This window comes from Bufo gargarizans, chromosome 3 (genome assembly GCF_014858855.1).
Source record: "Bufo gargarizans isolate SCDJY-AF-19 chromosome 3, ASM1485885v1, whole genome shotgun sequence".
Lineage (NCBI taxonomy): Eukaryota > Metazoa > Chordata > Amphibia > Anura > Bufonidae > Bufo > Bufo gargarizans.
The window spans coordinates 600059465-600082982 of NC_058082.1; the positions used below are offsets into that span (position 1 = coordinate 600059465).

The window sequence follows — 23518 nt, forward strand, 5'->3', positions numbered from 1 at the left end:
AACCACACCATTGAGGGTTAAATGCACTTGGTCGCAGCTTGTGCTGGCGCACCACAAGACACAAAATGGCCGCCGATCACCCCAGAAAAATGTGACTGACAAACGGTCTGGGCAGCCTAAAAACAGTGAGCAATTGAGGATCAGCAGCTCAATGATCCACAGCTGCAGATCGATCAGTTAATCAAGTCCTTTGGAGGAGTTAATCTGCCTAATCTCGCCCTACTGTCGCAGCCGCAACCTCTCCCTACGCTAATCAGAGCAGAGTGACGGGCGGCGCTATGTGACTCCAGCTTAAATAGAGGCTGGGTCACATGGTGCTCTGGCCAATCACAGCCATGCCAATAGTAGGCATGGCTGTGATGGCCTCTTGGGGCAAGTAGTATGACGCTTGTTGATTGGCTGCTTTGCAGCCTTTCAAAAAGCGCCAAGAAAGCGACGAACACCGAACCCAAACTTTTACGAAAATGTCCGGGTTCGGGTCCGTGTCACGGACACCCCAAAATTCGGTACGAACCCGAACTATACAGTTCGAGTTCGCTCATCCCTAGTCCTGAATACAGTTTAATATGATTCTCAGCTAAATCTATGTAGAAATGGAGTTCATGAGAAGACATGAAGTACAGAGAGGAGGTGGGGATGTGGATAATGAGCAGCAGCACTTGTATGCAGACTCCATGACCTCAGTCTGTCTTGTCCATCCTCTCTGTACCTCATGTCTCTTCATGATCTCATGTCTCCTCCTTTCCCACAGAGATTCAGTTAAAGTGCTTATAATCTATATTCCCTGACAAGTAGGAGAGAAGGATGAGGCAGCTCTTTACCTCATGTCCCCCTGTGTGATTAGGACAGGTTTTGTGTGTATTAATAGGACAGCGGCCATTTTGTTTCTCCTAATGATTGCTCCCTAAACAAAATGAGCCACTATAAATAATGAAAGGTATATGGGAATATATTTACAATAAAGTAACATTTAAGTATTTTCATTTTCTAAATTCCCGGAGAACCCCTTTAAGTGGTGTGCGCCTCCACACTCTATATCAGTCTTGATACATCTCCCCCACAAAGTCTCTCAGTAATCAGCTGTAGTTTGTGGGTAAACGCTAAAACCTAAGGGAACGTCCACGTGGGACATATAATTGTGCAAAAAACAAACAAAAAAAAGCTGTCGTCACACTACAGGTCAATTTACACTCAGATTTTTTTGCGAGCATGTGGATGAGATTGGTACTGTAATACACTGTCCATTTAGCACGAGAGAATCTACAACGTCAAATTCACAGCGTATCTATCATGTGTGAACAATACCTAAAAGGATTTATGGAACCCCTTTAAAAACCTGGTACCTTGTGAGGTCCAATTTCTCCAAGTTCAACAACCAACTTGGTGCCAGTTACCTCATTATCATCCAGTAAAGCCCATTACAGAACTGGTTGTGGAACTCCTGTGTGATAAATAAATCCCTTAGGTCTTACCTATAAGATTTTGACAATCCTGATGAATGACAGACTGCTCTGGAAGATCTAAAGAACCGTCCCACGCTGCCAAACTGTCCCCTTTTCCTGCAACGTTTAAAGCGATCTACGAGAGAGAAAAAATAGTGACCATGCATTATACTCCATTTCATTGGCACTGGGGGAAGAGTCATTTATTATGACCCCCTTAAGCCAGAAACCTGTGTAAAAAAATAAATAAAATCTAACTCCCAATTTACAACTTTTTGAACTCCGCTGCACCTAAATTTAGGCAAAAGTCTGCCATAGATACTAATTGAAAAGGAGAAGTGGCGGGGTGTACTACGGGGAGGGCCATGTACCCCAGCACCTTCACTACGATTCGCACCAGTTTACTGGTGTAAATAACTTCTCAAATCTACTTCAGCTAAAGGCTGGAGTGAACTTCAGTCTAAGCATAAGGACTGCGTGAGGATGCGCCTAATTTATGACAAGGCCTTTACCTCGTCATGAATTAAGTGCATCCTCTGGCGTGGAGAGGCATATCAAAGCCCAGCGTAAAACACTTGTCTTTTATAAAGGACCCCCATTGACTTGAGCTGGTTCCACCAAAATCTAATCTGTATAGAGGCCTTCTGATAGAGGTGTCTGGTAATGGTGTACTTCCGCCTAGCAGTGATCCTGGTGACGTCTTTAGCACCATCCTAGTCTGAAAAAATGCGCTAAAAAGCGTGCATTAGTGCTGGTGACTTCACCGGGCTCCCTTCTAGATGAAAGCTTCCGCCTAGCGTACCCATGAGAAACCCGGTACGTCACCAGTCGTGAGGAAAAAGCCCTTGTTCTGCGAAGGGGGGAGCATCTTTAGCTATATATCATACATGGTAAATGAGTGAAGGGGAACTTATGTCTGGGTTTAGCTCTAAACCTAGAGAACCCCTTTAAGTAGCATGAGAGAGTGGACACAGAAATAAGGCTCTGTTCGCATGACATTTGAGAACTATCCAGTGGGCCTCATTCGCTCAGTCTCAGTTTTCATGCAGCACTGATTAACTATTAGACTATACTCTTCTGTGCAGAGGAATACAGTAAAAAAAGTATATGTTTCTGTATAATGGAAGCCTACTGGTGACGTAAGCCGATGTATGCCTTGTACAGCGCTATACCGCACTGCCTGCCGTCTGACCTATACCTCCGAAGGAGCCTCAAACGTCAACACAGCCTACACCGAGCACCAATATACGAAGTTACACATTAAGCAATGAAAGAGAGCAGAACGGAATATTCTTACCTTCCATACTTTTGCCCTGAGGTCTGAAGGGACAGGCCGCCCTTGTATAATATTTCTTACAGTTTCCAGGTCACAACCTCCTGCCTCCAGAGCCTCGGCTAGGTCCGTCTCCCTGCAAATACAGAAAAACTGAGTTTTAGGTAACGATCACAGATTGAAAAAGGACCCAGGAATTACAGGAATGGAACAATACTGCGGACGTTAGAAGCCAGAAGGATCACAGAAGCGGGCAGACACCTTATTAGGTGACAGGGTAACTAGAGCTTTAATCAAAAACAGCTGAAGACCCCCCCCCAAAAAAAAAAAAAGTTTCTCCAAGGGATGGCATTTGACAAATTTGTCCAAAAAGGGTATTCCTGAGCATTTTTGAGTGTTCCTGAGCTAATGCTGGGCGAGGAGTATTCCCATGATATGCATTTATGACATCACCGCTGGTGCTTGCCCTGATATCCAGAACACCTCTCGCCATTTCCCCGTCCTGCCTGGTAAGGTGAGCACCACATGCAGGTGGGTAATGAATGGAGAGTTGGCACAGCTATCTCCATTAGTTTCTAAGGAAATTAGTAAAACAGCCAGGTACCCATACCCATCACCACACGGACAGAAATAATAAAGAAGTAAACTCCTCAGCATTGAAATGACTACAGCAAGAAGGAAAAGTCGTTGAATTATGGAAATCACAGGATGGATGGACATCTTAACGATATGCAAATGATAAAAAAATGGAGGCAAAATATTCCAGACATCTCAATTTATTCAATATAGAGTATGAATGCCACGCGCAGAAATACAAGCACTTACATGACCTGGCATGCTATCAATGAGGCTGTCTGAGGAATGTTCTGCCATGCTGAATGCACTTAGTCGACGCAGGCTGCTCACAGTAGGACGAGCAACATCTGGCCTGGCATTGTCTTGTTAAAGGGGTTTTTTCGATTTCTGAAACATCCCCCCCCCCCCATGTGCCGGGCACCTCACAGGTAATATACTTACCCCACTCCCTGCGCTGCCCCTGCTCCCTGCACATGGATGAAAACATCCGGTGCCGGAGGGGGAGCAGCCAATGGCAGGCGGGGACAGGGAAAAGCCTCCCTAGCATCGTTTTCATCCGTGTGCAAGGAGAAGCTGCTGCAGCGGTGCGGGGACCAGGAGCGGGGTAAGTATATTATCTGTGGGGGGGATGGTTCAGAAATCGGTTAACCCCTTTAGGAAATGGCTCCTGTGACACTTTGGAGAAATGGCCGTCCAACTGGTTCCACAACCAAATCATTGTAAGGCCGAGCTGTTTCTGTGCCTAAAATGAAGACTAGAGGAGTCTGGCTACTGTACATTACGATACCCCACAGGCCCACATCATAATCCCAGGAGTAGGACTGGCGTTCCCTTGTGAAGGCCATGGTATTGCCCACGTGGTCTCCAGACCCTATAATTGAGAAGACAAAAGCAGGTCTCATCGCTGAAAAGCACAGACCTTTATTCCAGCTGTCTTGCTGTGCACCATAATAGCCTTTGAGAGCGGTGACAGGAGCTCAAGGGGACACCTCTATGTAGCTTGTCCTCTGGCTTGTAGTCCAATGTCTTGCAAACACCTTCTGTTTGAGTAGACACAGTTTACCACCACAGGCTTAGGGCCCTTGCAGACGAGTGTTGGTCCCACTGCGCAGCCCCCGGCCTGAACTCCCAGCACTGCCGGGGGTCACATAGCATTATATTGATTTATGATGCTATGTAACCCTTACAGTTCTGGAATGTATTGTATATAACTGACAGCATTATGCCAGTGTTACCCAATACATTTCAGAACTGTAAGGGTTACATAGCATCATAAATCGATATAAAGCTATGTGACCCCGTCAGTGCTGGTCTGCAAGGGCCCTTAGGATGTGGGGTTTAATATCATTTTCAGTACAGAATGGATCACTACGACCCATTCCTCTAATCAGACCATCCGTCTGTGCAGAGATTCTCCTCTGTTCTCCTCTTGTTGTCATTCGTGTTAGTCATTGTTCTCCTAACCACCAGGACACACAACGTTGAACAGTACTAACATCTCGGCAAAGGCGCGTAGTGATCTGCCGGAGCGATCTCAGCTCAAGGATTCTGTCCCTCTCAGTTGGGGGACAGGCGCCTATAACTGGCACATCGATGAACAGGAGGCATCGCACAATCATCCCACACGACGTGATCCGAACATTTCACGTCCCACAAAAAAAAAAAAAACTTGCTTTCAATCAGTCTTTTTTGCCTCTCCCACATGCCACAGATTGGAGCTAGGTGCTTGAATATGTTATTACCTATAGATCTTAGCAACACCTGATACTCCCTCGTTTTGCCAATGTTTTGTTCCAATGTTGAGGAGTGTAATAATAAATCCTGTATACATGCAGAATATGCTGGTGATACATAAATAATGGGTAAGGAATAAGATGGCAAATAAAACGTTGACAGGAAAGCAGCGCAGGCTCTGGAGCAGTAGATTCCAACGTCGGTCTGAGGATGTGGAGGAAGAAATCAATAGAAGCGTCAGGTTTCATCCGTGATGTGAAGACATGAATTACTGCACTATGGACGTCATCTCCTAATGTAGGTGAAAGTGCTCGGCCGGCAGATGGGGGCGGCTCCGAGGGATGAAGACAACATCTCTCCTAGGCCTCATGCGCATAACAGTATTTTCTCATGGTCCGCAAAACGGGGTTCCGTTGTTCCGTAATCCGTGTCTGTTTTTTCTTCCGTGTGTCTTCCTTGATTTTTGGAGGATCACCAGACCAGAAAAGTGAAAAAAAAATCTAAGTCAAGTTTGCCTTTAAAATGATAGGAAAAAAATGGACACGGATGACAATCTTGTGTCCCTCCGTGTTTTTTCACGGACCCATTGACTTGAATGGGTCCGTGAACCGTTGTCCGTAAAAAAAAAAAAATAGGACAGGTCTTATTTTTTTGACGGACAGGAAACACGGACGCGGATGACAAACGGTGCATTTTCCGAGTTTTCAACGGACCCATTGAAAGTTAATAGGTCCGCAGAAAATCACGGAAAACGGAACAACGGACACGGATGCACACAACGGTCGTGTGCATGAGGCCTTATGGTGAATACTATACAATAGATGGTACTATGCAGATCCTGCTGCATGGACTGGGTGCAAGGGTGCCAACAGCATGTTCTAGGATTTTTTTTTAGCAAATTAGAAAATGATTTGGGGTGCCCAGATTTGGACCACCACCAAAAGTAGGGACAGCATCACTCTTTAGAGCACAATGTTCCCATCTCTGCAGTATCTGACACATTGACACACAGAACCATAGCCACTAGAATGGGCTGACTTGCATTACCAGGCACAGCCACAATGTGGCATCGAGATTCTGGGGGGTAAGAGTCCCTCCAGAACACATTGATTGCCTATCCAGAGTCAAAAGTCCAAGCTGCATACCTATATCTGACCCTTCAAAATAATTAAGGCCCCTTTACATTGCTCAATTGAACAGGAGATTGTCGGGAAGAAAGTGTTCTTTTCCTGACAATCGCCTGCTCGGTAGTGGAGGAGACCGTTGCGATTACATGCAGCGATCTTCTCCACAGTATGGGGAGGTGAGATCACTAATGCCAACGCTCGTCCCCATACAGAGTCACTGCTTGCCGGCAGCAGGGGCTGTTTAGACACCACGATGTGCTGCCAGCAAACAGCGATTTCGATGTCTGCATGAAAGATAGGATTACCCGATGGACGAGTGTTTCACATGTTCACTGGGTAATCGGCAGTGTAAAGGCCCATTAATGCCTCTTTTACAAGAACGATACAGACTGCTCGGATGCGTTCAGTGAAGTTCACACCATTTCGCAGGCAAGTTCAGTCCGTTTTGTCTGTGATTGCGTTCAGTTTTTTCCGTGCGGGTGCAATCAGTTCCGCATAAAAAGAAACTGAAGGTTTACAAACAACAACTCCTAGCAACCATCAGGTAAAAACGCATCGCATCTGGACTGCATCCAGGTTACATCAAGATGCAATGCGTTTTTCACTGAAGCCCCATTCACTTATATGGGGCCGGGGCTGCTTGAAAAACGCTGAATATGGCCTCATGCACACGACCGTGCTGTTTTTTGCGGACCGCAATTTGTGGAACGGAATGGGCGGCCCATTGGAGACATGCCTATTTTTGTCTGCCAAACCGGACAAGAATAGGATATGCTATATTCTTTTTGCGGGGCCTCGGAATGGAGCAACGGATGCGGACAGCACACGGAGTGCGGCTCGGATGCGGACCCGAAAAACGGTTGTGTGCATGAGGCCTATAGGACATGCTGCGGTTCTCATGCAATGCAGAACTGATGCCTTAAAAACAATGCTCACGTACACAGATCCATTGAAATGAATGGGTCAGGATTCAGTGCGGGTGCTATGTGTTCACTTCACGCATCGCACCCGTATGGAAAACTCACTCGTGTGAAAGGGGCCTAAAGAAGACCGGTCACCAGAAAAAGCAATGCAATCTGATAGCAGCGTGTTATAGAGCAGGGGGAGCTGAGCAGATGGATGAAAGATTCAGTAAAACCTGTAATTTTTACATTTATATCTTTGCTTTTTTCTGCTTTCTGTGAAGAGCTGTCGGTACCGGAGGGAGGTGTTATCAGTGATGGCATTGTGTGCATAGAGCGGTAGCGGTCAGTCACTGATATCCTGTCCCCCTGTACCGATAGCTCTTCACAGGAGGTAGAGAAAGCAGAGATATAAATGTATAAAATACAGGTTTTATTGAATCTTTTCCCATAAAACATATATCCCATATATAATCAATCTGCTCAGCAACTCCTGCTCTATAACATGCTGCTTTCAGATTGCATTGTATTTTGGGATGGCAGGTCCTCTTTTAGGCTACTTTCACACTAGCGTTCGAACGGATCCGTCTGCATTATAACTTAGAAAAATTTCTAAGTGTGAAAGTAGCCCGAGCGGATCCGTTCAGACTTTACATTGAAAGTCAATGGGGGACGGATCCGCTTGAAGATTGAGCATATGGTGTCATCTTCAAGCGGATCCGTCCCCATTGACTTACATTGTAAGTCGGAACGGATCCGCTCGCCTCCGCACGGCCAGGCGGACACCCGAACGCTGCTTGCAGCGTTCAGGTGTCCACTCACTGAGCGGAGCGGAGGCTGAGCGCTGGCAGACGGATGCATTCTCAGTGGATCCGCCTCCACTGAGAATGCATTAGGGCCAGACGGCTGCGTTCAGGGCCGCTCGTGAGCCCCTTCAAACGGAGCTCACGAGCGGACACCTGAACGCAGGTGTGAAAGTAGCCTAAGCCGTTCCACTGCTCTCCTCACAATAATGACCGGTGATCTCAGCTATTATGTTTACTGCATGTACAGACACAATGGTCACCAATACAGGAAGTCATTGACTGCTGGGGAGAAGGAACCTGGCACAATATGCAGGGGGAGGAGGACAGGAAAAGCAGCAAAGTTTCAAGGTATTTTATGATTATTACATTACAAAAAATGGTAAATCAGCTGATCGCTGCAGGTCTTGTATCTGGAACTTCAAGAACGTAGGTTAAAAATAAAAATCAGTGTTTAAAGCAAACCTTTCACCAGGATTTCACTTAATAAACTATTACCAGTACCTTATAGATTATCCTCATTGTGTTTCAATGCATTCTTGTGCCGCTTTCCTGGGATGGATATTCATGAAAAAAACAACTTATAAAGTCCTCGTCTCCAGCTCCTGAAGTCACGCTAGAAGTCAAGGGGGTAGCCCTTCCCTCACTCCGGGCTGTAACGCCCCTGCTCTAACCTCTCCTCTAAGTAGTGTAACTGACACCCGGCTCAGTCGCCGGGACCGCGCTTGTAACTGAATCGCGCATGCGCCGTCCCCGATGCCTGCCTGTCTTCTCTTCCTCACGCGCGATTCAGTTACAGGATCGCGCTGGAGTCCGACGGCGCATGCGCCGCCTGTACAAGCGCGGTCCCGGCGACTGAGCCGGGTGTCGGTTACACTACTTAGAGGCGGGGTTTGGAGCAGGGGAGTTACAGCCCGGAGTGAGGGAAGGGCTACCCCCTTGACTTCTAGCGTGACTTCAGGAGCTGGAGACGAGGACTTTATAAGTCGTTTTTTTCATGAATATACATCCCAGGAAAGCGGCACAAGAATGCATTGAAACACAATGAAGATAATCTATAAGGTACTGGTAATAGTTTATTAAGTGAAATCCTGATAATAGGTTCGCTTTAACCTGTACAAATACTGACCAGAAGTGCGGATTTTACATCTGGAGCATGTCAATTAATTTTGCATGCATAGGGTGAAGTCCACTACAAAAAAAATTGCGACACCGCAGCTGCTGGCAAGTGAAATTGCAACTCCACAGTTCCATTCACCTCTGCAGTCCAACTGAAGTGAATGGGGACGGCAGATGTAATTACAATGCTCGTCACTGTGATGTCGACAGTGAGCACAAATGAAAAGAGGGCAGCGCTCGTACCAGCACAGTGTTCTCTCCAAACTGCTGATCGGAACCCCCGCCGATCTGATAGGGATAGGTCATCAATATATAAAAAAAAAAAAAAAAAAGGGAGGAGGTCAACCCATTAATAACTGAAAAACACAGTTATACACTTAAAAGGGGTTATCCCATGACCAATTTAAAAAATGAAAAATCAGACACCATATTGTACATAACACCCTCTTTCTAACAAAGCTAGAACCAGCCCTGTACCTCACATGGATCCAGAGATCTCCCCATTCATTGCTCTGCTACATTTATATCAAGCTGACAGCTCAAGGGGAGTGTCTTTTTTGCTGGAGCTCAGGGGGCGTGTCTCAGCTCTCCCTATCACAGCTCAGGGGGCGTGTCTCAGCTCTCCCTATCACAGCTCAGGGGGCAGTTGAAGGACGATACTGAGCATGTGCGGCCATCTCAGCGAACAGGTCAAAGAAGTAAAAACAAAAACCAACAGCAGGTGGCGCTATACAGATACATTTTATTGAATAACTCAGTGGCTATGCTAAATTTTTTATTACATGCAATTATAAAAGAATTCAGATCTGGATGTTAGTTTGAAAACTGTAGAATATTTTTCATGAAACAACCCCTTTAATAATTGTAAGAAATCTATAAGTTTGTGCCCACAAGAGACACGTCACCACTGAAGCCAGTCATTGGCTGCAGAACATCAGATGATCAGGTCTGTGCTAGAGAAAAAGTAAAACAAGCCATGGACCAGAAGATAGACACACAGGAGCCAATGCACAGGACCAGAGCTGCGGGTAGTAGGCAAGTATGAACCTTTCCACAGTGAAGGTAGGCTGCGGTTCCTGTGAAAAAAAATTAGTTCTGCATCAAATATGCAGTGGCAAATCCGCATCAAATCATGCAGATTCTGGTGCGGATTTTCTTGCCAAAAACAGTGCAGATCTCATATCCCTGAGGTCAAAAATCTGCAAGATATCCGAAACAATTCTGCAACAGAAACCAACATGCAGCTGATTAACACTATTAATATCATTCACTTTGCTGTTATTCCAATCCACCGCCGATTTTCCGTCTGCAAGTCCAGACGGAAAATCCGCACCAATTCTATGACACGTGGACGAGGCCTTTGCAATGCACAGGGTGAAATTTGGGTCAAATCGACAACACGATCTGCAGGCAACATTTAGACTTTTCTGCAGATCCATTGCGGAAATCCATCGAAATCTGTACAAAAACACATTGCCTTGTGCCCGTGGCCTAATATTCCTAGGATCTCATTATTACACAAGTACTGACAGGAATTGAGGACATTCTCATAGAAATGGCACGGAGCCGGCTCTATATTACCGAGAAGTGGAGTTCAGTGTATTGGAGGATGGGCTGTACCATTCCGAGGTGCAAATGTGATCACAACCTCCATCGCCAAGTAACTAATCCTCATCTTAATCCCATAAGTAGGATCTGGAAGAAGATAAGGAGAGGCGAGCAGCCTAGATAAATCCTGGAAGACAGGAGCGGCTCCAGAGAACATCTCCACCGCCCCACGATTGATGATCTGACGGTTTATCGTTCCAGCTGATTGAAGTCCTTAGATCAATAGATGGATGAAGGAGTTTTCTTTGCCATCACATCTCTCACATTGCCCACATGGGATGTTATTGACCGAGTACCATTTACATGCAGCAATATCAATAATGAACTTCTTTGCAGAGAAGAAAAAAATAAAATAAAATTCTATAACGTAGTTCCAAATTTTTATGTAAAATGTTTTTAGCCGCTGATAGAGAAAGACTGAGACCTGCTTCCGCCGTCGACTCTCAATGATTGACAGCTTCAGTGTATGACTGTGTTCACACCGACCAGCCTAAGGCCATCTGCACATGGTGGCAGGTGAACGTACATAAGATCTGCACAAATCTGCCCAATAGTGGTATATGGTGTGGATTTGATGCGGTTTTGCCGCAGATCTCACCCGTCATTTGAAAAGGGTGAAATCTGCAGCTAAAACCGCAAACATAATAGATATGCTGCGGATTTTGAAATCCGCACAGCAGGTTAATTTCCGCACGCAAAAATCTGCAAAGTGTGCATGAGATTTGTGTAATCGCATACACTATGCTGGTACTGTATTACGCTGCATTTTTTTCTGCACATATTCCACAACGAGTGCTGCTGACCTAAGGCTACCTGTGCACAGGTGCGGGTTTACAAACAGGTTTCCCTGTTCTGATTACTTTGCATTTCTGCACCAAAATCTGCATGCGTTACTTGTAGATTTTGATATGCATTTACCCCAATCTGACTTTGCCAGTATTATATTACACTGCAGTCTTCCCCACACAAAAATTCAGAATTGCATTTACCGGTAATCGTTTTTCCACGAGCCCATGACGGCACTCTTGAGAGAACGCCTCCATTCAGGACAGGAACTTTCGTGGAGAGCTCTTAAGAAGGGGCTCTGCCACAGAGAGGCAACGAGCTGAGAGCCTTTTCACTGCCACTGTGAAACAGCGCTCTCTCAGCCCGGGTACACTGCCACCAGCTTCTCGTTTGATACAAGCCCGGTCCGCTAACGGGATTATATAGGGTGAGAAACCAACCCGCGGTAGCTTATAACTAGGCCAACACACGGCCGTGGGGATTCGTGATCGAGATACAAGATAGCACAAGATTAAATTATGTATTTAATCTCCTTAAGGGCACACTAGATATAACACAATATACACAGAGAATATATACAGTGGTCTGAGGTTACAGATACAGGTGATATAGGTACAACAGGGTTAAGCAGAGCAAAAGTCAGTTACCAGGTAGATGAAAGTTCCTTTAGGTTATAATGGTGGAATAGTCCTTGGCTACAGTCACGTGGGGGCAGTGAGGTTAGCTAGTTCCCAGGTCTCTCCAAACACATTGGCACAATGTGACCCCCTTCAGAAAAGACACCGCCCGCTGGCTTGCATGGGCGTTTATGACCTGTAGCTGGCCGCCCCCCTCCCCACCTTGGGGTAGGGTCCCCTCCTCCTTCTCTGGTGCTGGCAGCAAATGACCCATAAAACCCCTTAGGGCTCATAGCCCCAGACCAGATTGTCGCAGGAAGATGGTTCCGGGCCCAATTGATCCGCCTGGGTTCCGACTACAACTAGAGTCCAAACATGGTGCCGCTATGTGGTTTCTGTGGCGAGATATGTATATCTCCCCTCCCGGGCATCCTAGCATCAAGCCAGGACAACGTGGATGTTTGGCTTTGCCCCAGGATCGCAAAAAGATAACCGAATTATGCCTAGGATGGACGGACGGACGATGAATGATTCCTTATGAAATGTAGGTGCAAACATGTCTGGAAGGTATCATTGATCCTGGGCAAGGGCTGAGACCTCCTTCTGGGGGTTTTCCTGCAGGATTAGCTTGCCTCCAACCTGGCTGGTTGAGGTGTGCCTTTATCTACCTGGGGCCTCCTTGAAGCCTAGACCCCTGGGGCTTCCTCCCTTGCTAGCTGACAGCAGATGGCCGGGAGGTGGGAACCTATTTTGCATGTATACTGATTGTGTACATGCCAAAAGGTGAATCAAATGACAATCAGGGCTGCCAATAAATGACAATACATATTCCTGACATGCATTATATACAAGCTGAAAACATAGGGTGGGAATAAATCCCGGGTGCTGTCGTGGGCTCATGGAAAAATGATTACCGGTAAGTGTAATACTGAATTTCCCTTACGACCATGACCGCACCCTTGAGAGAAGACTAGAATAGTAACTAGCTTAGGGGGGACTACTGCCTGCAAGACCTTCCTGCCAAAAGATAAACGGTCTTTAGAGTCTAAATCTAACCTCTAGTGATGAAAAAAAGTACATGGATACTTCCAGGGCGCAGCCCTACAAATTTGTTCTAGAGATGCATCAGCCCTCCCTTCCCAAGAAGTAGAAATGGATCTTGTTGAGTGAGCACCAAATCCCAAAGGGGGAGTTTCCCCCACTGAGGAATAGGCTAAAGCGATAGCCCCCACTATCCATCTGGATGGAGTTCTAGAAAAAACGTTATTACCTTTGTTCCTTCCACCAAACTGTACAAAAAGTCTATAGGATTTCCTCCATTGACCAGTGACTTTCAGATATTCATACAGGCATCTTTTAAGGTCTAGACCAGGGATGGGCAAACTCGGCCCTCCAGCTGTTTTAAAACTACAAATCCCATCATTCCCAGTCTGCCTACAGCTATCAGCCTACAGCAGGGCATGATGGGATTTGTAGTTTTAAAACAGCTGGAGGGCAGAGCTTGCCCATCCCTGGTCTAGACAATGGAGCCTCCTCTCTTTCTCATTCTTTTGGGATTGACACAAGGATGGAAGAACAATGTCTTGGGTCCTATGAAACAGGGAGACCACTTTAGGTAAAAAAAGAAGCATCTGGTTTAATGAGCACTCTGTCCTCCGGGATGCAAGTATAAGGAGGAGAGGCTGAAAAGGCAGAAATCTCACCCACACGCCTGGCAGAGGTGATAGCCACCAGAAAAGAAGTTTTGAAAGACAAAGTTTTAATAGATAAATCCAGCAGAGGTTCGAAAGGAGGCTCCATCATTCTAGACATAACTAAATTAAGATCCCACGGGGAACAGAAGATCTGATCACAGGCTTAAAAGAGGACCTTTCGCCACTCCTGACATGTCTATTTTAATAGTTTCATGCATTCCCCATGTAATAATACTGGAACATCCATTCTTATGTCTGTATATTGTGCTATTCCTTTATTATTTCTACTAGAAGTTATGAATGAATTGCTAGCAGTCTGCAGTAAGGGTACAGAGGAGAGGTAACAAGTTGGGGGCGTGTACCTGCACAGACTCAATCTATCCAATCAGTGCTGTCCTTTTCATGACTGTGCAGGTACAGTCCGGAAGAATCCAGGGATCTGCAAGAGATAGCTTCCTCAACCAAGTGAACCACGTTTCTCCTTGGCCAGAAAGGGGCGATTAGAATGAGCCTCGTCTGTTCCTGCCTGAATATTTTGCCAGTACTGCTATGGAACATCCAGGGGCTCTTGTGGAAACTGTAAATGTGCATCAATTTTTTTTTTTTACAGCAGTGGCTTACTCTGTGGTATCCTCCCATGAAATTAATTCTTGTTTAGTGTTTTACGTATCGTAGATTCGCTAACAGGGATGTTAGCATATGCCAGAGACTTTTGTAAGTCTTTAGCTGACACTCTAGGATTCTTCTTCATTTCATTGAGCAGTCTGCGCTGTGCTCTTGCAGTCATCTTTACAGGACGGCCACTCCTAGGGAGAGTAGCAGCAGTGCTGAACTTTCTGCATTTATAGACAATTTGTCTTACCGTGGACTGATGAACAGCAAGGCTATTGGAGATACTTTTATAACCCTTTCCAGCGTTATGCAAGTCAACAATTCTTAATCGTAGGTCTTCTGAGAGCTCTTTTGTGCGAGGCATCATTTACATCAGGCAATGCTTCTTGTGAAAAGCAAACCCAGAACTGGTGTGTGTTTTTATAGGCAGGGCAGCTGTAACCAACACCTCCAATCTCATCTCACTGATTGGACTCCAGTTGGCTGACACCTCACTCCAATTAGCTCTTGGAGATGTCATTAGTCTAGGGGTTCACATACTTTTTCCACCTGCACTATGAATGTTTACATGGTGTGTTCAATAAAAACATGGTAATATTTAATTCTTTGTGTGTTATTAGTTTAAGCAGACTGTGATTGTCTATTGTTGTGACTTAGATGAAGATCAGATCACATTTTATGACCAATTTATGCAGAAATCCATATCATTCCAAAGGGTTCACATACTTTTTCTTGCAACTGTATATATGTGTGTGTGTGTGTATATATAATATATACATACCTACACACGCGCGGCGTGTGTGTTTGTGCTTTAGGGTGCACACGCCTATGATTATATCTTAAATAGATTTTTGTTCTCTAGATTCCTCCACCTTCATCGTGGCTCTAATAGCCTTGAGCAGAGAATCCGTATCCTCAGGGGAAAATAAAGGTTTACCCGTGGTTTCTTCATCTGAGGAAGAGTTTGAATCTTCTAGGATTTCTCCTTGCTTATTCTCGTCTGAAGACTCAGAATCGGATACTATATTAGAGTGACCCTGCTTGCCCGAGGCTGAGGAAGGGAGGCACTTTTTAAACATTTTCATTGAATCTGAAACTTCAGATTTGACAATATCTTTGATACTCTGAAGTAGTGACAGGGATTCCTCCTCTACCACCTTGTTCACACAATGCAGACTTAACAACTTAGACCAGGAAGGAGCGAGTTTTTTCTTGCATACAGCACATGCTCTTCCTTTAGATTTAGTGGTAGCTTTCCTAGGGCCCTCTTTGATATTATAAAATAAAATAAAAGAATAAGCCCCTATTAGACACTGAAGGAAGAAATAAAAGGTGGGGATTCGCCCCCTTACCCCCCCAGGAATACCGGTCTGGCGTCATGACCCTCCTGGACATCAGCGCGCTGACTACCCTCTTGCTCTATGGTACCAGATAAGAACAGAGAGTTTTCCATAAGTGGATCCACAAATGCTTGCAGGCTGGCTGGGATCCTTCTGACCGCGCGCTGAAGGGTTAAAATACTCTAGGTCAGGTCCCTGCCGGCGTTCCCATGCTGCCCTTGCAGCAGGGGATGTCCCTCCCCTTACTTCTGGAACGCTCCTTCACTGTAGCCACATGCGTTCCAAATACCGGAAGTTGCGGGACACGCGCAGAGCATGTCGAGAAAACTCAAAGCCCGCCCACTGCCTCTGTAAGTTGCTCCAGGCCTGGGGGAAGGCAGAGAAAAGGCCCCAGACCTCCTGAACACCGCCAGGAGGATCCAGCATCACCGGCCTGACAAAACACACCCAGGACTCAGAAGGATTGGCCCCAGACTTAGGAGGCAGCTCCTAGTGGAGTCTTATGCCGCACCAGGTAACCCCTATAAATGTTGCACCTCAGGGGCTCCTGCAGCCTGATCCTAGCTCTCCACATAGACGTCCTATCCATAGGACAAGAAACAGGAACTGGTGAGATAGGGGGCAGAGCCCCTCCTTAAGAGCTCTCCACGAAAGTTCCTGTTTCCTGTCCTGGATGGAGGCGGTCTCTCAAGGGTTCTGACATGGGCGTAAGGGAAAAACATACATACATAATCTACACCATGTACAAGGAATCTTAAAGGGGTGTTCCCATTATCAACATTTATCACCTATGGTGGTGGTGGGGGGTGCTTCCCCATGTTCCCTGTGTGAATGCAGCACTGGGATGCATGAACACCACCTCTCCATTCACACAGGAGAAGTGTGATCCTCTGGGTAATGTTCTTCTGGTCCAGAAATTCAAATGGATCTTACTAAACATACCACCTACTGAATAGACCAAGTACTCTTTCCCCCCCCCCCCCCTTTCATGGCAGTAATATTCCCTAATGACATTGGAGTCTGGGCAATAAATCAAATTAACTCAATTAATTTGCCCTTTTAGTGCCCGATGATATTGATTTTCAAAAAAAGTCTTCATATCGATAATTTTATTTATTTATCCTGGAGCGTTGTGACTTTTCAGCAGATCCGGTGATGTACCGGGTCTCTGCTAGGGGATGCTTCTGCCTAGCAGTGAGCCTGGTGACGTCAACAGCGCTAATAGGCGGGATTTAGGGCTGCTCTAGCCTGTAAAATGGCTAGGGCAGCGCTAAAGCCCGTCCATTAGTGCCGGTGACATCACCGAGAACACCGCTAGGCAGAAGCCTCCGCCTAGCAGTGTAAGTTTGTAAACAAAAAAAGCCCTTGCCCTGCGCGATTCAGCACAGGGTAAGGGAGAGCATCAGAGCATGAAATCTCAGAGGGGCTGTCTGGGTGAAGAAGGGGATATGTCCGGGTTCAGCTCTGAACCCGGACAACCCCTTTAACGTCTAGGTGCCAGATACTACAGGACACCAAAGTTCTCGTGGAGTCCATGCCTTGATGGGCTAGGCAGGGTTTCTTTGGTCGCACGGGGGTACCTACACTATATTAGGCAGGTGGTTTTAATACAATGGCTGATGTGGTGTATATCACATTTTAGGTATCAGCAGTAGTCTCCACTGACGTCAGTGAGGTGCGACAATCCATGTACCGACGTCTCGACGGAAGATTAACCATGTATTTGAAGGCCCACTGTATCATATGGTTGAGCTGGGCATATAACGTCTCCAGTCACTTATCCACCGCAGGCCTGGGATGTGATCTCAATCCCCGAGCAGCAGAATTTAAGGATGCGAAGCATAAAACGTGATAAAGCGCTTCCTCTTCCATAGTCAGCAGCTTCCTTTTATGAAGAATAAATCCCATGACGTCTGTGTGTCATTTCCTCAATAGAAAGCGTCTCAGTTTCCATCTGTATAATGGAGGCCCCACACTGCAGACAATAGTCATGGCTGGAGGAGATGCGTGGCTCCATACAACAGACGGATACACACCTGCTCTCTGGGGCCCCGATTCAATAACCCCAGATGCTACTGCCTCGCAGGCATCAACCAAAGTCTCCTAATAACTGTAAGCGTGGTTGTAATAGGTTGCGGTATTACTCACCTATTGGAACCTTTGAACCGCACTAGCCTACCTTGCCTGTATGACGCCCACAGTGCCTGCAACCTCCTGGAAACCGCTGACTAAGCCGTAAAGCCGCGCCCCGTGTATCTGCTGTAAGTAATGTGTCTGGCCAATAAAAGTGACAGCATCGGGCAAGAATTCAGGGAATTTTACAGCAGCCAGATGAGGTCAATCCTTCATCTTTATGACAGGCAGAAACCGTGCCAGGAAGTCAGGTACACAGAGAATATGGCGGCACACACCCAGGCTCAGGCCCCAAGGCTATTGTGCACCTATGGCGCTGTCCAACACCACAATTATTACACTGTCAGCTTTTTTCTTGCAAAACTGCGGTAAAATATCACAGTGTACGGTAATGGTGGTAAAAATGCAATATTCTGAATATTCCCTTAGGGGAGACATAGTCAAGCATCATAGGGTGAGGTTTCTTACAATCTCATCCACCTTGCTGGTACTGTAAGGGGTCATTCACACGAATGTGTGCTGCCCGTTTCCATATTGCGGACAGCATTTGCAGATCCGCAATACATGGGCACTGTTCCGTGTGCATTCCGCATCATGGATGCGGACCCATTCACTTCAATAGATCCGCAAATCCGGATATGCGGAACGGAACACTACAGAGTGCTTTCTGGGGTTCCGTTCCGTGCTTCCGCACCGCGGAACGGAAGTATCGCGGACCCATTCAAGTGAATGGGTCCACGATCCCCATGCGGCTGCCCCACAGACGGTGCCCGTGCATTGCGGAACGCAATTTGCAGTCCACAACACGGGCTTCACACGTCCATGTGAACAAGCCCTAACACACAGCGGATTTGCCGCACAGAAATCTACAACATGTGGAAGTACCCCACCCCAGTCTAGTTCTGCAGCTAAACCCTAATCACACAGGACATTGACAGACGTTGAGCAGTTTTGTCATTCAGGAAAATTCCTTTAAAGGGGTTTCCCGAGTGGTTAATCCCGAGTATAGGTCATCAGTATTTGATTGGTCCCTCGCCAATCAGCCGTTAGTGCTGTGATGGGCATCCTGACCTTCTCGCCACTTACAGGGCACAGTGCCATCCATCGTATAGTGGCTGTGTTTGGTATTGCAGCTCAGCCCCATTCAATTAAATGGGACCGAGCTGCAGATAGGCCACGTGACTGATGAACACGATGTCAGCGGCCAGGGAGGAGGCCGCAGCCTCTTCAGAAAGCTGATCAGCGTACTGATGCCTGTCCTTAGGGGAGGTCGTCAGTCTTAAACACTCAGACAACCCCTTTAAAGGGGAGAAAGGTTAAAAAAGAAATAAAAAAATGCAGACTTTGAACTGAAAAGACCCCAGAACAGCTGGTCCTGGAAAGTCAGGGCCTGTAGGAGATTCTCATCCATACAGAATATACAGTACGCTGTATTATGGACATGCATCACCTACAAGCGGCATTCCTTACATATCTACGGTACATTCCTGACATACTTCCAGGTCTGTTTTGATGGTGTCAGTCAGTAATAAAAGCTTCCGTCTATCTCACAATATACATTTTTGCAGCAGCCACACTGAAGCCAGCTGTAGACATGTCATACAGGTTATCAGCCCCTGCTCCCCCATATACATCGACGCATGGTTCAGCCCAGTGTGAATATCATTTAAAAATAGGGAAGAGACTACTTAATCGGGGAGGGTGCAGGATCGGACTGGATGGAAAAGGTCGGGCTTTCTGTCAACATAGAAGCGCTGACTATTCGGTACTGGCAACAGAATAGGATTGGCGGAGAAACATACCGTCCATGGCCAGTTTGTGGGCTCATGTGTAGAACAGAGGCACGGACCATACGCAGACTCGTATCCGAGAGGCTATGTATTGTACCTGAAAGCAGTTGTCCAAGTTAACAAAAAATAAATAAAAAAATTGAGAAAGGCGGGCACGTGTCCAAAAAAACGAAATAAGTTATACCAGTTCCCCCCCCCCGTCCCGTCCCGTCCTATTGGCCGTGCTTGATTTACATGGCTGCAGTGGCGACGTGTCCGTGTACAGGCACCACTGCTGCAGCCAAGATCATCCCTGCCCGTCACCAGTTTTGTTTTGTTTTTTATTACTCGGACAACCCGTTTGAAGGGGTATTACAGTTCTAACAGGTTATGCCCTGGCCACAGGATCATGAGAATGGGGGCTCCGTACCGCGGCTGCCACTCCATTCATTCTCTATGGGGCGGCTATAGAGAGGTGAGCGCTGTACTTGGCTATCTCTGGCAATGACTGGGACAGCACAGCCGATCCATTCATTTCAGAGTATGGGGTCCCCGTTCTTGTGACTGGTGGGTTTCGGTGGTCAGACCCCCACTGATCTAATAGTTACTCCACATCCTGTGTATAGGGGATAACATGCTATAAGTGGAATACTCCCCCCGTATTCATGTATATGATGGATCAGGAGGCAGAGCACGGCCTGTATGACCCCTGAATTACCGACCCGGACATCAAAGATCCAAAATACAGCCAAGTGCATGGAGCCGAAGACTGCGCTGACATAATGATTAACTCTCCAGTCATCACTAATGCGTTTCAAGACTGCACAATGATCAAAGTCGACACCCAGTGTACAGGAAGTAAAGCAATGTATTAAAGGGATTGTCCAGGAAAAGATATTTATGACTTATCCTCAGGATAGGTTATCAGTATTAGGTCTGTGTAGGTCCGACACCTGGGACCCCAGCCGATTAGCTCCTGTGAGCACTGCGGCCTTCTCACAGCGTAACAAACACAGCGCCGTACATGGTATAGTGGCTGTGCTCGGTATTGCAGCTCAGCCCCATTCACTTCTATGGGGCTGAGCTGCGCCTAGGTCATGTGACCGATGAACGCGATGTCATATAGCCTAGGAAAAGCTGAGAGAGTGCCGAAGCGCTCACAGGTGCTGCCTTCTCAAACAGCTCATCGGTGGGGGTCCCGGGTGTCGGACCCCCGACCAATCAGATATTGATGACCTATCCAGAGGATAAGTCATCAGTAAAAAAAAAAAAAAAAAAAAACACTCAGAAAACCAGTTTAAGGCTACTTTCACACTAGCGGCAGGACGGATCCGACAGGCTGTTCACCCTGTCGGATCCGTCCTGCAGCTATTTCGCCGTGCTGCCACTCCGTCCCCATTGACTATAGAGTGAACAGCCTGTCGGATCCGTCCTGCCGCTAGTTTGAAAGTACCCTAATGCTACTTTCACACTAGAGTTTTTGCTGGATCCGGCAGGGTTTAGCAAAAACTCTTCGGTTACTGATAATACAACCGTCTGCATCCATTATGAACGGATCCGATTGTGTTATCTGTAACATGAACTCCATTGAAAGTCAATGGGGGGAGAGATCCGTTTTTTATTGTGGCAGAGAAAACGGATCCATCCCTATTGACTTGCTCCGCATCCCAGGATGGAAAGCAAACTACAACATGTTGCTATCCAGTCTGGGAACGCAACTAAACTGAAATGCATTCCGTTCCGTTACGTCCCCATTGACAATGAATGGGGACAAAACTGAAGCGTTTTTCCCCGGTATTAAGCCCCTATGACGGATCTCAATACCAGAAAACTAAAACGCTAGTGGGAAAGTAGCCTAAGCTATAATGAGTTCAGGAGATCAGAGATAAAGTTTCACATGAGCTGTCAGCTGACAGGACTCAGGACGGACAGTCTGCAAATAGACTGATTTTAAATATATATATATATATAAAAATAAAAAATAAATTGCCCTAAAAGGTGTCCATAGCCTTTAAGTAGCAATTCCCCAAGTTCCATGCCGCCAGCCCACCTAGGCCCAAGTCTCCCAGTCCTGCCTCCTCACACTGCCAGTACTATAGTTGCCCGTTCTCCTAGGCTCCCCATCCCATAGTGTCAGTGTCCGGCTATCCCAGCTCTCCTAGCCTCCCCATCCCATAGTGTCAGTGTCCAGCTATGCCCGCTCTTCTAGCCCCCCCATCCCATAGTGCTATGCCAACTCTCCTAGTCTCCCCATTCCATAGTGTCAGTGTCCGGCTATGCCATCTCTCCTAGTCCCCCCCCCCATCCCATAGTGTCCGGCTATGCCATCTCTCCTAGTCTCCCCATCCCATAGTGTCCGGCTATGCCAGCTCTCCTAATTCCCCCATCCCATAGTGTCCGGCTATGCCATCTCTCCTAGTCCCCCCATCCCATAGTGTCAGGCTATGCCAGTTCTCCTAGTCCCCCCATCCCACAGTGTCCGGCTATGCCTGCTCTCCTAGTCCCCCCCATCCCATAGTGTCCGGCTATGCCCGCTCTCCTAGGCTCCCCATCCCACAGTGTCCGGCTATGCCCGCTCTCCTAGGCTCCCCATCCCACAGTGTCCGGCTATGCCAGCTCTCCTAGTCCCCCCATCCCATAGTGTCCGGCTATGCCAGCTCTCCTAGTCCCCCCATCCCATAGTGTCCGTGTCCTACAGACCTCTCCCACCCCGGTCCCTCCTGCCTCCACAGCTTCTCCCAGCAGCAGTCCTCCAAGTCCGGGTCCCATGATCAGCTGTGCCCGCTCCCTCCTACCCCGGAACTATTCACACCCGATAATAACCCTCCAGCCCCTTCCCCGCAGTCCCCTCACCAGATGTCGGTCTCCTCTTCGTCTCCAGCTCCCGGGGATGACAGTGGTGGGGAGGGAGAGGACAGCGGAGACAATTCCCCGGGCTCAGCCATGTTTCAGTGTTGACGTTCCACGTCACTCAGCCGTAAAGCAGCGAAAAGCACCCAGCTGAGGCCGTGAAGTCCTGATGTGAGCTGATATTACATGGAATACGACACAGGCTGACAGGACAGCAGCCGTATGTGGTCGTGAACGCGCGCAACATGCACTGTACGGGTCCTCAGAGGGGTCATGGGGCTCATGAATGACAATTACCAGTTTGCTTTTAGGTTTGGGCTGTAAGGCAACGTTTTAATCATTAACGTGTGACATATACATAAAGTTTAAAGGGCATCTGTCAGCAGATCTGTCCCTATGACACCGGCTGACCTGTTACATGTGCATTTGGCAGCTGAATACATCTGTGTTGGTCCCATGTTCATATGTGTCCAACATTGCTGAGAAAAATTATGTTTTAATATATGCAAATGAGCCTCTAGGAGCAACGGGGGCGTTGCCATTACACCTAGAGGCTCTGGTGTCTCGCCAAATGCCTGCTCTCTGCACGTAGATTGACAGGGCCAGGCAGTGAAAATGTCAACACACCTGGACCTGTCAAAGTGGAGGACAGTAGTGCCTCTAGGAGTAATGGCAACGCCCCTGTTGCTCCTAGAGGTTAATTTGCATATATTAAAACATAATTTGCAGACACATATGTACATGGGACCAACACAGATGTCTTCAGCTGCCAAGCGCACATGTAACAGGTCAGATAGCTTCATAGGGACAAATCTGCTGACGAAGAGATTTATCAAAACTAGAGTAAAGTTGAACAGGCTTAGTTGCCCATAGCAACCAATCAGATTCCACCTTTCATTTTCCAATAGAGCTCTGAAAATTGAAAGGTGGAATCTGATTGGTTGCTACGGGCAAAAAGGTGGAATCTGATTGGTTGCTACGGGCAAGTAAGCCAGTTTTCCTTTACGCCAGTTTTAATAAATCTCCCCCATAGCCTTAAATCCAAGGGGAAGCGGTAGGATTACCCATGAAAACAGATTTCAGTCACCAAATTGCATGTTAGCAATCATTAACACCAGGTGGTAAGAGAGAAG

General features: G+C 47.0%; 1 protein-coding gene across 2 annotated transcripts in view; it reads right to left on the reverse strand.

Moving 5' to 3' along the window:
- The window catches only part of TBC1D23 (TBC1 domain family member 23), a 57721-nt gene extending 35160 nt beyond the window's left edge, over positions 1–22561 (reverse strand). The window contains exons 1-3 of one of the 2 annotated variants that reach the window (XM_044284475.1): positions 22389–22561; positions 2740–2851; positions 1473–1578 (exon numbers count right to left, since the gene is read on the reverse strand). In XM_044284475.1, coding sequence (XP_044140410.1) covers positions 1473–1578; positions 2740–2851; positions 22389–22480 — 310 coding nt within the window. In that variant the 5' untranslated portion in view covers positions 22481–22561. The remainder of the gene's footprint in view (positions 1–1472; positions 1579–2739; positions 2852–22388) is intronic. The other variant, XM_044284473.1, reaches the window with a different exon arrangement.
- Positions 22562–23518: the final 957 nt, after the last annotated feature.